The sequence below is a fragment of the Electrona antarctica genome, assembly GCF_951216825.1.
Source record: "Electrona antarctica genome assembly, chromosome: 11".
Lineage (NCBI taxonomy): Eukaryota > Metazoa > Chordata > Actinopteri > Myctophiformes > Myctophidae > Electrona > Electrona antarctica.
The window spans coordinates 26862083-26878475 of record NC_136792.1 but is presented as its reverse complement, the minus strand read 5'-3'; the positions used below and the strand labels follow the sequence as shown (position 1 = coordinate 26878475).

The window sequence follows — 16393 nt, the reverse complement described above, 5'->3', positions numbered from 1 at the left end:
AAGGACCCATGTAGTGTTATTGTTTGGTTGCCTTCACTATTTTATGCCAATGTTTTTAAACCCTTCAGCACTTTGAAGTTTGCAAAAAATGTAAAGTGTATTTGCTTCAGGAACAGCATGAGCGGGAAACAGCAGGAGGTGACATTGAAGTTTGAGGGCTGACAGTACACAGTAATACTGAGTTATGAATGATGCCATGATAAAAACAGCTGTTGTCAGTTTAGTGTTCAGTGCAGGTGTGAGTCTCTAGAGTGAGTGAGTTTCCCAAACAATAGACTTTTGGGTCACAGACACATTTTCATGGGAGTAAATAACACTTTCATGTATTTTGTTTAATTATTATCTCAATAGATTTTCACAAAAACTAATAATTTTTCATGAATGGCAAAAAGATTATTCTAACCTTTTTCAAAATAATTTCATAAATAAATGTAAACAAATCAAAGAAATTCCATAAAGGCAGTGAAAGTTGCGGCACGTTATGAGCTTGTAGCTCGGCTATTTTCACTAGTTTGGGTCCCAGGAAGACATAAAATGTCTCTTTTGGGTCTCGAGCTAAAAGGTTGGTCTAAAGCAGTAAAGCCCTAGCCTCGGAAACCCAGACGTTTTTATTTCCAGGGAGAAAAAAAAAGTCTGGGTCCGAGTCCACTTCAATTCGGCATAGAGTAGCGCAAACATCACTCACTCTCTGCTGATTTCTGATCGTCTGCACCTTTGTTAAATTGACACACACACACACTCCTCTCTCTCTCTCTGTCGCTCTAATTAATTAGTCTCATGTCTAGCAGCTGCGCATAGTTTCTGCCGGCGGATCCTGCCGGGAGCTGCCTATGCCATAAAAAGCATAGGTGAATTCCAGGCTAGTAAAGCCCTAAATGAATCTTAGGTTGGAACCAACAAATAGTACATGCCAGAAAGGAGTGTATGGACAGGCCTGTAAATATAATAAATACAACTATTTACTCCACTGTCAATAGGGGCATCCATCTTTCCTCACGCTGTAGATCCCATCAGGGAAATAAAAGGCTCCAATATGATTATGCTGACCATTTGAAGTCTAAGTAATACAATATTACCACAAACCGATCGGCTCTGATCATCTAGTTCTAGAGTGAATGTAGGATCCGCTTACCTCCCAGGAGCTGTGCAAAGGGTTCTGGACAGGTAGAAGGGACCGGTAGGGTTAGCTTGTTCATGGCCACACCATAGGCTACTGCCAGAGCGTCAATCTCCCGGTATGGAACCTCTCCCGTCAGCAGTTCCCACAGTAACACTCCAAAACTACAGAAGGTGAGATAAAGATGGAGAAAGAGAGAGAGAACATCACAAAGCCAGAGAGATGAGCAAGTAACCATTGAACAGTCTTGAAATATCTTGTCTGCACTTTACTTAATATTTTTGATGGCACAATTACACAATTCCAAACATTGAAGAAAAAAAACAGATTTTCTTTTTTAATTTCACGTGCAGTATATCATTATTATATGTGAAGGTCCTTGAACACAGAAGGCCCCTGATTGAAACATTGCCTATCAAATGTATGTTTTATGAGCAAAAGGAGGACAGTGCAGGTGCTTTTGATTCCTTGGATTGTGCTTGTCTACTCCACCAATACACCTGTCATTGAAATGTATTCAGTTGTGTCAGAGACTTATAATGACCACGGTTAGTCACATCAAAAGAAGATAGCCATGAATAAACACTGCATTCATTTTGAGTGTAGAACAACTGATCGTAGACATGGGTGATGCAAGCTTAGCCAAGTTAACGTCACTTTTGTTGTTTTTCTGTCATGTTTAAGCATAAGAAGCACTGGGCAAAACCTACATTGTTGAATGCCTAAAGAGAGTTGCTGGAATTTGGTGGAAGCGGAAACGTGCCAAACTGCAAACTTCCAGCAGAAATTCAAACACTGGAAGCCCTGCTTCCGGCTAGGTATACAATCTCTCCCTTAGGTCGTGACCAGGCTTTTCTATTTGCAGATGAGTAAGGCTGGGGTCGAGGCTAAGCCAGCCCTGTAGTTCATTCAAAAGCACACACACTTAAGTGTCCAGACAGTAAACAGAGCAGTACCTCCACACATCACTGCTCTTGGAAAACAGAGAGACTTTGATGACCTCTGGAGCCATCCAGGCGTAGGTCCCCGCTGCACTCATCTTTGTGGTTTGGTGCCATTCCCTGGCCAGGCCAAAGTCTGTGATCTTCAGCGTCTTACCACTCAGATCATCCATATCCAGCGGCTCTAGGATGAGGACTGGGGAGAGGAGGAGGTGATAGGGAGCACAGGGACAGATAAGAGATAAGACAGTGAGAGGGCAAACAGAGATGGTATGTTGATGTGGTATAAGCACAAAGATTACCATCCACATTCTTTTAAATTATAACTCACAAAGTGTCATTATTTATTAAATAATTGACATAGTAACTAATAAATGTAATGCAATAATAATATGACAGGCATTGCCACTACCTTGAAATATAGTACACTCCTGTTTAACATGTATGTGCACCTGTATTATACTTATGTATTATGAATGTTCATCGATAGAGAAGAGAGGCAGACATCTCCCCTTGTGTGTATTGTACGTATATTGTCTTGTTTTGTTTTCGGTTGTATGTCTTGTCAATTGTCAGTCGTTCATGTATGTTTGATTAAAATTCAATAAAACGTAAATTGAAAAAAAATAAAATAAAGGACAAACGTTTCAGCTAAAAAAAAAAAAAAAAAAAAAAAAGAAATATAGTACACTCCAATGATGCTGTACACTGTACAGGTTTGATGTTTATTGCTATCAATGTTGTCTTGCACAAGACTGTGGTATTCTTCCTCACTTATTATTTATATTTTGACAATGTACCATATATCTGACATTGTGGCTTGCCACCTGACTTTGTTTCTTTCTATTCTCTGTTCTTATGACTGCATAGCGTTGCGTTTGGATCTCGTACAAAAATAATTTCACCCTTCGTCTTAAACTGTGAACTTGTTACAATTATCTTGAGGTTTAAGTGGATGTTAATGCGTTCAATTACTTAGTTACGAATGAATGTAATATAATCACGACATGACAATATTTAATTCCTTAATAGTATTCAACTACAATAATAATCAAAACCTTTTGTGTGTTTGCGGTATTATTATTACTGAACAATGCAAATCAGACCATAGACCACACAGTCACACACATAGCCAGGACAACTGTCCTTACACTGTCACACAGCGAGGAGACTACAATCTCATCATTCATACTTTACTACAGTAGCCTGCGGAGTAGTAGACGTTATACAGTAGTGGAGGTTATTGAGTTGCAATTCAGGTTAAGTGGGAGTCGGCGACAGCAGTGTAGCCCTGGAGGGGATTATCACGTGAGGTATATTAACCCTCAGGTCACCTCTCCATAATCCATAACTACTAAGCTATTTGTTTTAACACATTAAACTTCTATGTGTGTTCCTTTAACATGAGACGTAAGTGATACACCTGATCCTAATGTAGAGAGGATTGGGTGACTGTTGTGTCATACATGTCAACAAAGGATTCATAACAGAGGGAGCATTCCACTTTATTTCAAATGTTACACGGATAGTTCCTTATCCTAAGAGTATGCGTTGAACTGGAATGTATGGTTTGGTAAATATTATTAAACTTAAATGTAATGTTTGGATTGGATACCATTACGGTGATTTAGCATAATCTAATATGTGGCTAATTCATTTGATAGCACTTCAAACGAACATCCTATTAAAGGACAACTTTGTTTCTTTTACAACAAGGGTTCATAATTAAAAGATGATAAAAATATCATGTAGCTTTCTATTGTTATAGTGATTTTTAACTGGGGGCAGCTGCATTTGGGCAATTGGTTAAAATATATATTTTTACACAATAAGCAGCAAAGCAGGCTATTTTTGTCTCCGCAAGCCCAAATGCATCCCAATTTCTTTACACATTATCTCTATAGTATAGACCAAAGCGTGAATCTGCCTGTCATAGCGCCACTGTGAGGCTGGTTTGGAAAATGTATGGTGGCATTACTTCCTTGACCTAGTGGGAAAACGGGCCACTCCTGCAAACTTTGGAATCCAATCTTAGCCAATCAGGAAGGAATAGTTGTAGATGGGCTATTTTCAGTTTGGGACACCAGTCCAGCATGCAATGAAAGCTATGACTTGCACTAGACTAGAACAAAGCTATGACTTGCACTAGACTAGAACAACAGAAATGCTGTTGTTGATAAATGTCAATGTTGATTGCCAGAAAAAATATCCCATGTATTCCAGCTTCATCACATACCACGATAAGAAAAGAAACCTCGTGATCAAACAAGGCATGAATATTAGAGTAGCTTTAAAAGGTGCGTGTACACCATAATGTTTACAGAACAGGTGTGGTCGAGTGCTATTCAGGTTTCTCTTAGATGTACATTATGCAACTTCCCTAGGAGTGCACAACGTGCGTGCGTGCGTGCGTGCGTGCGTGCGTGCGTGCGTGCGTGCGTGCCTGCCTGCCTGCCTGCGTGCGCTTTCAATGCATGTGTGTGTTTTTCAAACAACACAACGCTCATTTGAAGGACAACTTTGAGTTTGCTTTTCCTGTTCAATTCTCAGCTGAGTTTACTTTTCCTGTTTAATTCTCAGCAATGGCCTTGAACCCCTCTGTCTGTCTGTCTGTCTGTCTGTCTGTCTGTCTGTCTGTCTGTCTGTCTGTCTGTCTGTCTGTCTGTCTGTCTGTCTGTCTGTCTGTCTGTCTGTCTGTCTGTCTGTCTGTCTGTCTGTCTGTCTGTCTGTCTGTCTGTGTCTCTCTCTCTCCATGCACTTCCTCCTATATTTCCGTGTGAGGGCTGGCTATGGAAATATTTGGAGTGTACACAGTCCACAGCACTGGGTGCAAGGTGGGGGTTGCTCTCTCTCTTGCTTATCTACAGGTGTATGCAAAGGGAGGCGTACAGAGGCAATACACACAGCGGTGTCCTTGTACACACACACACACACACACACACACACACACACACACACACACACACACACACACACACACACACACACACACACATGAAGTGCCTCATATGATCAAGGTGTGCCTCCTAGACTCTGCACTCTGGTCTTATAGCCGTGAAAGCCTACGCCCACTTTCCACCCTCGTTACCTTACTAGGTGTCTAGGAGCAGAGTCTCCAGAGAGACTCTGATAAAGGCTACCAGCTGTATGCCTGTTGTTGTGCACGGAGAACGTCCTCTGTGTGATAATGTGATAATTATAGAGGGTATGCACACCCATAAAGTGAGTGGCAGTGTGATTCTTTTGCCACTCAGTAGGCGTTCCCGCATAACTTCCGGGTATGATGATGATGTCACACGCATACCCGCTAAGTAGCAGGACAAAGATCACACAATCCATTCTATATGGTTCTGGTATACAGAACTTTTGAATGATTATATCATGGTGAAAATGCATGTGTTTCTATGCCTGTGTTGACCAGTGCTCAGAAAGGACCTGCTACTGAGTGCGAGAGACAGAGAAAAGAGCTAGCTGGCAAATAGGGATAATAAGCCATTGTCATCCTCCAGCACTCTTTTCTATTCTAATACTAATGTCTCATGCAGGGAGAGACTCCCCAGGACTCTCTCTTTTCTGTGTGTGTGTGTGTGTGTGTGTGTGTGTGTGTGTGTGTGTGTGTGTGTGTGTGTGTGTGTGTGTGTGTGTGTGTGTGTGTGTGTGTGTGTGTGTGTGCGTGCTAGAAAAGAGAGGGATGGATACAGAGTAAGACAGATTACAGACAGAAAGATGAAGATTCTGTGCTGGGTTAAGGTTTGTGTGGGGAGTGTACTCTTCAAAGTGCATCTTTTAGCATGTAGGGAGCATATCTATATGGCTCCCAAAAAGAACGAAGGGCTGATGCTGAGAGGGGCGGGACAGAGACAAATGGAAAAACTGGCAGAACTGAAGGGAGTGGCGCTGAGAGAAAGAGAGAGCAGGGGATGAAAGAGAAACATATAGGGAGACTGAGAGCGCAAGCTTGTTTACCAATACGTGTCATGTGATCAAAGCCGAGGCACCGGCTTCCACTGCATGTCTCACTACATTTTCACAGCCTTAATGTTTCCTTCAAAGCAAAAGAGCATAAGTATAAAGCTTCTGTATAACAACAACAACATTCCAACAACACAGTATAGTTAGTGTATTCACTGTCTCGGTTGGATCAATGTGTGTACTGTATGCACTCAGCAGTAAGTGTACAACACCGAGGGACACTTACAGCGGACAATACTATACCAATATACTTTGCTTATAGTCAACAAACCATCTTCTTTATCATAAACAGAACGCGTGGTGTGACAGACCACTTCCCATGTCAGATATAGATATGGAATATTTCATAGTTTGCACATATTTAATATTTTTTCCAAGATGTGTTTCTGCCATCTCAAATATGATTTTAAGACTTAACCACTTTTAACGAGGTGACGCTATTTTGGGCAAGTCATTATTGACATCTTTTTATTTTACGATGTTACATGTTGTGAGCTTATAGATCATCTATCTTTGCTATTTGTCGTACAATCCTATTAAAATTGCCTATAGGCCGGCAGGCAGACAGACCGATGGTGTACGTCACAAACATAACATGCAGATGTGTAAGTCACTCCATTGCTCAATCCTCACCAAACTTGGTACCAACACTGGTCAGGGTTCTGCCATCAGAATAGCCAGATGCACAAAAAAATATACAACATGTAGGCCAGTCAATCTAAGCTAAAAAGGGGAGTGACCCAAAATAAATTGCAATAGTAATCGTTCAAGGTTTTTAATGATCCTTCGGGTCATTTTGGGGTTTTGGGGTTTTTGGGGACCCCCCAAAATAATTTGGCGACCCTCCGGGGGATCGCAACCCACGGGTTGAGGACCCCTGCGCTAGACCCTCCTATATTCAGCTATAGTGTAGATTTTTGTCCTAACACAAACATTAAATTCCATTGACAATGAATGGAGAATTTACGTCATATGTGTCTGAGCAAATCGGCTATTTTATTGCCGTGCAGGTCCTCCTATACACAGCTTTTGTCCCCACAAAATGTCCGCAACACAAACCTTAAATGCCATTGACAATGAAGGGAAAATGTATGTCACCAAACGTCTCATATTTGCCATCGACAATGAAAGGAGAAATTAGGTCAAATGTCCACCAAATATGACATAAATGTGTGGCAACAGGCATGTTATTTGGATGAGCCAAAAGAGGATTGAACGATTACTATTGCAATTTATTTTGGGTCAAATCTTAGATTGACTGCATGGCCTAATGGGGCATAACTCTGTGAACATTGCTCCGATCAGCATAATATATTTGAAGATTTTGAAAATCTAGTTAAGTATATAGGCTGGCACCAAAAGCCATGGTCCCCAGCTGTGGGAAAACTGTTGTCCGCTGCTCCTCATAGAATGGGTTAAACTTTAACCCATTGGTTCCCAACCTTTTTATACTGTAGTACTTTAACCGTTAAAGGACAAATTCCAGATATGTTTATTTGGCAAAATAAACAAATGTAACCATTTAACCCTAGCAGCATGCCACTTTGGAGAGGAACCCAAAATAGCAGATCTACAAGCTCATAGCACATCGGCAAGTCACAACATGGCGCATTGAGCGGCGTGTAGATCAGCTATTTCCAAGAGATTTGGTGTAGATGGGAAAAAAGGTCCACAGCCGACCACGGTCAAGTTTAGAGAGAGTTTGTAAGTGGTTAACTTATAAAGATTTGTTGTACACATAGTTACTACATTGTTCCTGCTGAACAACCAGCAAATCCATTTTTCCTCCATACCCAGTCATCACTTCATCCATGGACCCTGACCCTAGCCCAGTGTTGAGTCACTGTTTAAACATGGGGCTGATAGAAGATAAACTACACAGACTTCACCCTGACTAATGATCATCCAGGCAGGTTAGTCAGTGCATTCTGTATAGGTGACAGATTAGCCCACTGCCTGCCACCAGACAAAAAGACAATTGATCAATCAAAAGGTTCTCGGGTGACCGGGTCGCTCCACCGGGCTGAGTGTCTAAGAGCATGACACTTGTTGTGGCGCATTGAGGCACATTGTGAGCTTGTAGATCGTTACTTTCTGGGAAGTTATTTAGTGTATAGAATGCTCCCAATGAGCAAGTTGGTGCTTTGCATAGTTTCCTCTGGCGTCTGTGTGAATGTAATACACATTGCTATATAATATAAATGCATGATATACCATGAACGCAAAATCAAAGCCTGTATATATCTGAGAATTTCGATGGTTCTGAAATGACTGAGGTATCAGTGATTATTGTCCACTGCACCAAGACATCAGAGACACATACTTCCCACAGATTACAATCGTCCACAGAGATTTTGAAAACATTATATTATATTATAGTATTGTATTCCTCCACTATCTGCATCGAGTAATCTTGGTACATAGAAATTGTTTTATGGGCTCCCGCTGGCCTAGCGGTCCAGGCACATGCCACATAATACCTCCACCTGACAGCCAAGGGCAAGTGTGAGCAACTAAGACACAGCTGAAAGAGTTTTGTTTGTGAGTCATTACAAAACTCTACGTATAAATGCCAAGGACAACAATAATTCCTCACTGTACGCCATACCAAAACCGGATTCTCCTCTTTTATACCACCTTATAGCCCGTCATGGCTCAACCGATACTGTAGAATGACGTAAAGAGGGCTGACACATAGAAGCTCAACCATTTGACTTATGTTGCAATATGTTACTCTGGCCAATGCCAAGTGTACTGTGTCATTAAGTAGTTGTTATGGTAACAGGAGCAGAGGTCACATTCTGACATACATGAAGCTATAAGCTCTCTCTCTCTCTCTCTCTCTCTCTCTCTATCTCTCTCTCGTATACCTCCTTTTACACAGACTGCAGTGCATCTCCTCCTTGATCCCCTTTCTTCCGTTTCTGTCTTTTCTCACCACCCTCCCTCTCCTCCTCCCCCTTGTTCCCCTCATGGAACAGGTGTAGCCCGCGGGGCGGAACAGCTGTTGCCGTGGCGCCAAGTCAGCGAATCACGTCCCATGCTCCTAACTACCCCCCACCAATAGAGAAACTGCTGCCTCTAGTGCTACAAGGTCCCCCTCAACATCAGTGTGTGTTGTTTGTGGTGTACAGAAGAATACAAATATTGACTTGCAGGGTGATCAGCAATAGCGTTATCATATACACTAGCTGTAGGGGGCCATGGGAGACGTACAAAGAGAATGAAGCCATCTTTGATGCAGCCCGTTCACTGTCCCAAGGGGCCGGAGCCTCCCTGCCTCTGTTTCAAGGATCACAGCCTTTGCCAACAAAAAAGAAACCCATTTTCTCCCCAACCATCAACCCCTTAAGACCCTGTTTCTTCATCCTCATGTTGCCATCTTACCCCTTATAACCCCCCCTCCCTCTTCTCCACTGGTGCCCCCTCCCTGACTGTCTGCTATTCCAGCTGCCGCCAGCCTGACTGGGGTCAGATCAGCCTACACCACACAGGGGAAAAGAAACAGGGAGACAGTGATAAATGGAGAGGTAGAGTGTGTGTTCATAATGTGGGAAGTAGAGTAAGGGAATGATGGGGGGGGGGGGGGGGGGGGGGGGTCTGTTAAAAGGGATGGAGGGAATCTGAAGATGAGGAATGGGGGAGGGGAGATGGAGATGAAAGAGATGGCAGGAGGAAAGGAAGAGAAATGACAAGAGGAAAGGGAACAAGGGCGTGGCAGAAATGAGGGCAGAAGTAAGGGATGAAATATAGGAATAAACTGGCAGAGTGACTGGGGGGGTTGAGCAGAAACGAGGGGAGGTGCAGTATATGGCAAAGAGAATAATGAAAGGATGAATAGACGTGGGTTGGTGGAGTAGGAGAGAGATGACTGGAGGGAACACACGTTTTATCTCCCTGGCAGGATGTACTACCTGGTGTCTTTGTATCTCATAAGGTATCTGTCTTTGCTTTGGCTTTCAAACACCTCCTTTCCCATAGTTCTCTCTAAAAGAGATTTCATGACGAATAGACAGACATGTCATGAGGCCCATATCCTCCGATTCTTCCCCCTGCTGCTCTTAAACATGTAATGTAAAAATCTGGCTGATCACAGTGCATTAAACAAACGCACAGTATAGTTCATTACGTCATTACTCAAATTTATTTTGTTCTACAGTCTACATTTATTAACATTTAGTCTAAAAGAAAGACATACAAACTGTTGTTGAGCTACTCTATCTTGCGCTCTACCAGTCCTTGTATCCAGAGTAAATATAATATTGAAGTATAATATACTATAATATAGTTATGTAATGATGTAAGTATCATTCAGTCTATCTGTTCAAGATTAACCCAGCCCATTCATTGCAGGCTTTATTGAATAAGATTTTAATTACATTAGAGTTGTAGATTTAGCCCCTGACATACAGTATAAAACCACTATTTACTATGAATTGAGTCAGTATTCTCTTAACCCATTCTGGGCGGGAACCCCTTTTGGTTTTATAACTAAGCATTTTGTTATACTTTAGCTATTGAAAAATAGCAGATCTACAAGCTCATAGCGCGCCACCGAGTGGCACGCTACGAGCTTGTAGGTCTGCTATTTTTGAAAAATCGTGAATATCGTGAAAAATATTTGGGTCTTTTGCATTACCCAATGCTTTGATATGAAAGTTGTACTGTATGCTCCCATGTCACTGATACCCCTGGTTGGCTCAACTTGTACCTCCACAGGCCATTGAGGCTCTAATCCTGCGCTGTGCAGTGGCACAGTTTCACCCTCAAGCTACTCACTTTGTCTCCACACAAATGCGTCTGCCAGATTCGTGTGACCAGGTAGGCTCTCCCTCAGAAGAAATGGAGGTATTAAATAAGGCGGCTTACTTTTTGTGTGTGTGTGTGTGTGTGTGTGTGTGTGTGTGTGTGTGTGTGTGTGTGTGTGTGTGTGTGTGTGTGTGTGTGTGTGTGTGTGTGAGAGAGAGAGAGAGATATTAAAATATTGTACAATACATGTTTCTCCATTGAGACAAATCACATAATCTTCTGAATTGGGTGATCATTTATTTCAGTCTATTTGTGATGCAAACCATCAGCACCAGGAAACCCAGCTGAATTTGCCTGGATGGTAGAGCTCTTCTGATGTTCCCAGATATACACAGGTTGGGATTGGCAATATGACTTCAACTAAATATCACGATTATTGTCTCCACCAGGCCGAAGGCATGGGGAGAGAGTATGTTTTGCACTCCGTCCGTCCGTCCGTGTGTCCGTCCGTCCGTCCGTGTGTCCGTCCGTGTGTCCGTCTGTGAACAGCTAATCTCCGGCATCGTTAACCCGGTCGATGCCAAATTTTGCACACACACTCCCTGGATGCCAATGATGAACCTCTGCCCCAAAATTTCCAGAGCGGCCTGTTATAGCGCCACCAGGAGGCCGCTTTGTGCAAAACAAGTTTTTGGACAGTACACCTACAGATTTTGTCCAAACATCACGCAAATTGGTACACAGTCTCTCTAGAGCCATTCAACGAAACAGGTCTTTCAGATTTCTCAGACTCCATCCTGATTGGCTAAGATTGGCTTCCAAAGTTCGCAGGAGTGCTCAGTTTCAAACAAAATGCTGCAAATCATGAACACATCATGTGATTTCCGTGAAATTGCGCACGCACATTCCCACTAGGCCGAGGAAGAAATGCCATGTGAACATTTTCAACTCAGCCTCATGGTGGCGCTATAACTGGCTGAAAAGTGTTTTTACCTCCAACTGCACGGATTTGTGGATAACTTTGTATGCCAACTCCCTAGAGGCCAAGGAAAAACCTTTGCCTGGAATTTTTCACATCTGCTCTTTATAGCGCCACCAGGAGGCCGACATATGTAAAACACATTTTCTAATATTACTCCTTCAGATGTTATCCAAATTTCACACAAATCGGTACACATGCTCTCCATAGTCATGTGATCAAGACGGGTGTGTTTGATTTCTCATAATCCACCTTCATTGCCTACGATTGGCTTCTACACTTTTCAGGAGTAGCCCGCTTTGTACCCGTTTTGTACAAATCGCCACAACTACTCAACGCAGTAGTTGTCCGATTGCGGTGAAACTGTGCATGCATATTCCCACTAGGTTGAGGAAGAAATGCCAGTTTTCAAATCAGCCTCATGGTGGCGCTACAACAGCCAAAGCCGTGTCACACACTGTCACACACACACACACACACACACACACACACACACACACACACACACACACACACACACACACACACTCTCTCCTGGCACTTTTTCTAGTTTCAAACTGTTGTCTCGATTCCGATTAATGAACGATTATTTAAAAAAAATCACACCCGTGTGAACTGGGTGACCATAGCAACCATGCTCATTTTTTGGTACGAACAGACAGACAGACGTGTCTGTCTGTCTGTCTGTCTGTCTGTCTGTCTGTCTGTCTGTCTGTAAACTAACAAAGCCAGTTGTAGGAGTGGTTTACACCACTCAAAAATCATACCCGTGTGAAGTGAGGGGTGCTCTTACACCCATCATCATACATCATCTCATGAACAACTGAATTTATGTGATTGGTTGGTTATATTTTCATCATATTTGGCAGACATTCTCCTTTCATTGTCAATGGCAAATATTGAGACGTGTGGGGACAAAAGCTGTATATAGGAGGTTGTAGTATAACATAGGGTTAAGTGATTAATCAGACTACTGGTAATAAATAGATTTAGTTGATTATACAGTCGATTTGTTGATATATAAGAAATAAAAAAAACCTGCTTCTCGATTATTTTATTAACCTACATGAGCCAGATTAATTAATTATTGGTTCTACATATCGGTTTTCCATATATTTTCAGTTAATTGCCCATCCCTATACACAGGAGACGCATTTATAACACATAGTTGCACAGGGAGGACAAAACATCCCAAACTCTAGCTTTGATTTACATTGATTTTTCATGTCAACCAATCTAAAATTAATGAACTAAAAATGTAGTACTGTACGGTCCGGCGTCTCAGTGGGTTGTTGAGGAACCCACTCAACCTTGAAAGAAGACGTACTTGGCATGGTCTTCTGAACTAAGCCAACATGGCGTAAATGTGTTACCATAGATCATATTATTAACACAAGCCTCTATATGCTGGCCCTACTGTAAGCGTTGAAGAAAACATCACAAGCTAACATTTCCCCTTGGCTCTAGAGGGCGCATGTGCTTGTCCGACAGGCATTTGTCCTGACACCCTACCCCAAACCTTAACCTAACTCTAAACCCTAAATCACACTTTAATCATTGACCTTCAGAAACCTACCTAGATTAAGCCAAACTAAATCTAAATATAAGATTGAGAAACTCTTAGTACATCTAGTAAGACTAAACCTTAATTGCCCAGACTCTTCTTCAACAAAGATGGCGAAAGCAAACATTCTTTGTTCGGTACTCATACAATAGTATGGTACAAAACACTGAAGTCCTTAAACCAGAAACCTAACCTCACAGGGAAGCCACAGGTGAGTTTTAACCGGCAACGCATGTCGGGAGCGTTGACATGACATGACATGACATGACATGACATGGTTGAGTCTTAACCAGCTACACATGTGTCGGGCTCACGTGTGTGTCGGACTGTTGCACGTCGGACCAATGTGTGCGGCCCGGCTGTAGATACTGTAAAGTATATGTTATCTTACCGGCAATTCTGAAGTGTTCAAAATCAAATGGAACCAAATGGACCCTTACAGATGTGCAACTCTTACAGCATATTGTAAGTGGGCCTCCAAATAATTGTTAAAATACTAAGATAACATTAATACCATATTTAAAATATAGTGTAAAAAAATGTATTTTTTTCTTTGAAACTTTGAAAAAGAGTTTTCATTGTGATACTGATAAATAGGAACTTATAACAATGTCAGTTCCATTGATCGGAACACAATCGATTGATTGATCGATCATTAAAATAAACATGCTCTGAAAATGCATGCGGCCCTCACCTCTGACCACTTAACATGCATTGGGTGGGCCTCGAACGGGTGGGTCAGATGGGTGGGCTATGAACGCTGATTTCCAAGTGGTCGCTGATCCAGAAAATGTTGGGAACCATCTTAGAGTGTAGAAATGAAAACACGCCTCAGAGTTAAATAAACAGTGAGGATTTGACTGTGTACAGTGCACTGTACAGTGCACTGTATAACATATTCAATGAAGTGTCCTCTGCTTGACTTAACAATGACCGTTGGGTCAAGAAGTGTTGGCTCAGGGGACACCCGGAGCCTGACGCCCCACTCCCCGTGCCAGGCTGCCGGCCAGCAACAATGGCGCTCTGAGAGCAGTGCACACCGTCAAATCCTCAGTCTTCATTTAATACGAGTGTGAAAATGGACTTGCAATTTTTCAGTGTACATTTAGCAGTTAACAGCCACCAGATGGACAGCCTTTTAGATGACAGAGAGTGTTCCTTGAGTGTATGAAACTCACACATCATACACTCCTATGTTTGCTGTTGCTATAAGTGAAAACAATGTTGTGTACAGTATTTGTGTATGTGCGTATGCTTGGGTGCGTGCAGTGCACTACATCTCTTGCATTTGCCATTTGCCACGTGATGCGAACAGATGGAGGAAGGTACGTTGCAAGGCCAGTTCTGTGGTCATCCTGTGGACTGCACTGGTGACAGAGCAGCATGATTTGGACATAGAAGCTTGTGGTGTTTACTTTCCCAAAATTATTCTGCCTATACACATACACCACATCATGTTGCAACTAGTACAGTCGTCACGTGATTCCCTTGTTTGATCCGGAAAAAATGATGTGTGTCTCAAATAATATGATCATTGGCAGAATCTCGGAAAGTTTATAATATTTGTCGGTCGTTGGTATGTGGTTGTTGCAAAAATGTTTTTAAGTAATGTTTTTAATATTATGATGTATTCTATGTAAATGGTATATATAAGTATATTTTGTCTACTCTGTCAAATTCTGGCTCCTCAGGAGTAATGAGACTCACCTGTGTTTTGTGGGGGTGGCACATAACGAGGGGAGGGACTCGATCTGAGGGTACTGGATAAAAGTGATGAAAATGTGTGCATCTGTATACTGACCTGACGAAGATCTGTCAAGATCGAAACGTTGTCTATTTATTCAATAAAGTAATTTCTTTACCAAAAGAATGGTGTGCGGGCCCTACCTCCTTCCATAATTACCTGCACTACCATACTTCACCATTATGTTGCGCTATGATGAAATAAATCCATGAAATGCAACATTGTGTAGTGTACGTTCCATAATGCAATTCCAGTCGTGAAAGCTGTGTTGTTTTCACCCTGTGAAGGAATGGCGGATTCGGTCACGCCCCCGAAATGCCTGTATGTCTCAAAAACATTTTAACTACATCCGGGTTAAATCATCTCATGCACGAATGACGCACACACCTGGGCACGTGCATGTGAATGAGCTCCTGTTGAGCCCCATGGGCACGTTCTTCACTCGTGCATGTCACGGTTTGAGCCGGAAATTAATTAAAAAAAGCTACTTTTCTTCAACATAAAGTGATTTTTTGAAAGTAGTGGTAATGGGATTACACTGTGAGCTGTGTTTTGGTGTTTAATAACCAGATTTTTGATACCGTTATGCTGCTGTTAATCTTGGCCTCGATTTACTTTACGAATTATATTCGTTTTTGGATTCTTTGGTCACTGTAATGGAATGCTTAAATAATCATTCTCCTTGTAAGACATAATGGGGTGAGTAAAGTAAAGAAGAGTAAGTAAAGAAATAAAGTTCTTGCTGCATTATACTGGTTACCCATTGACTGCTGAATCCATTTGAAAATCCTTTCAATCACATATAAAGTACTACACGTGCTGGCCCAGATATGATCTGACTTATTGTGCCCTCAGGACAGTGTGAGATTACTCAAGTCTTCTAACTGTCCCACAATCTAGGCTAAAAACGAAAGGTGGGCGAGCCTTCACAGCTCTCCGCACTATGCCTGTGGAACCGCCTTCCCCTGGTGATATAAATGCAGAGTCAGTTGATTCTTTTAAAAAGCTGGTAAGAACTGCATGCAAGCACTTTGTTTTCTGTGCAGTTTTTACTGTCTATTGTTAAATCCTATTATGGTGTTTTTAACTTCCTATTTTACTCTGCAAATTCTGAATAGCTGGGGATGGGGATGTTTTTGCCCCTGTCTGGGTGCCTGTCCGTCCATCTGTCTATCTGTGAGTCTGTGAGCAGAGCTAATCTCGGACACCACTGGATCAAATCTACGTTTGTTGTAGAAAAACAATATTTCCCCCCACCAAATTAAGAACTAATGATGACAATGACCATAAAACAGGGTTTACTTCATACCATCTCCCTGTGAGTGAC

The 16393-nt window shown here is 42.0% G+C and overlaps 1 protein-coding gene across 1 annotated transcript in view; it reads right to left on the bottom strand.

Annotated features, from left to right (window-relative positions):
* map3k10 (mitogen-activated protein kinase kinase kinase 10) overlaps nucleotides 1–16393 on the bottom strand; it is a 37374-nt gene that overhangs the window by 11874 nt on the left and 9107 nt on the right. Inside the window, exons 3-4 of the mRNA XM_079513422.1 lie at nucleotides 2074–2254; nucleotides 1133–1281 (exon numbers count right to left, since the gene is read on the bottom strand). Of these exons, the coding sequence (XP_079369548.1) occupies nucleotides 1133–1281; nucleotides 2074–2254 (330 nt within the window). The remainder of the gene's footprint in view (nucleotides 1–1132; nucleotides 1282–2073; nucleotides 2255–16393) is intronic.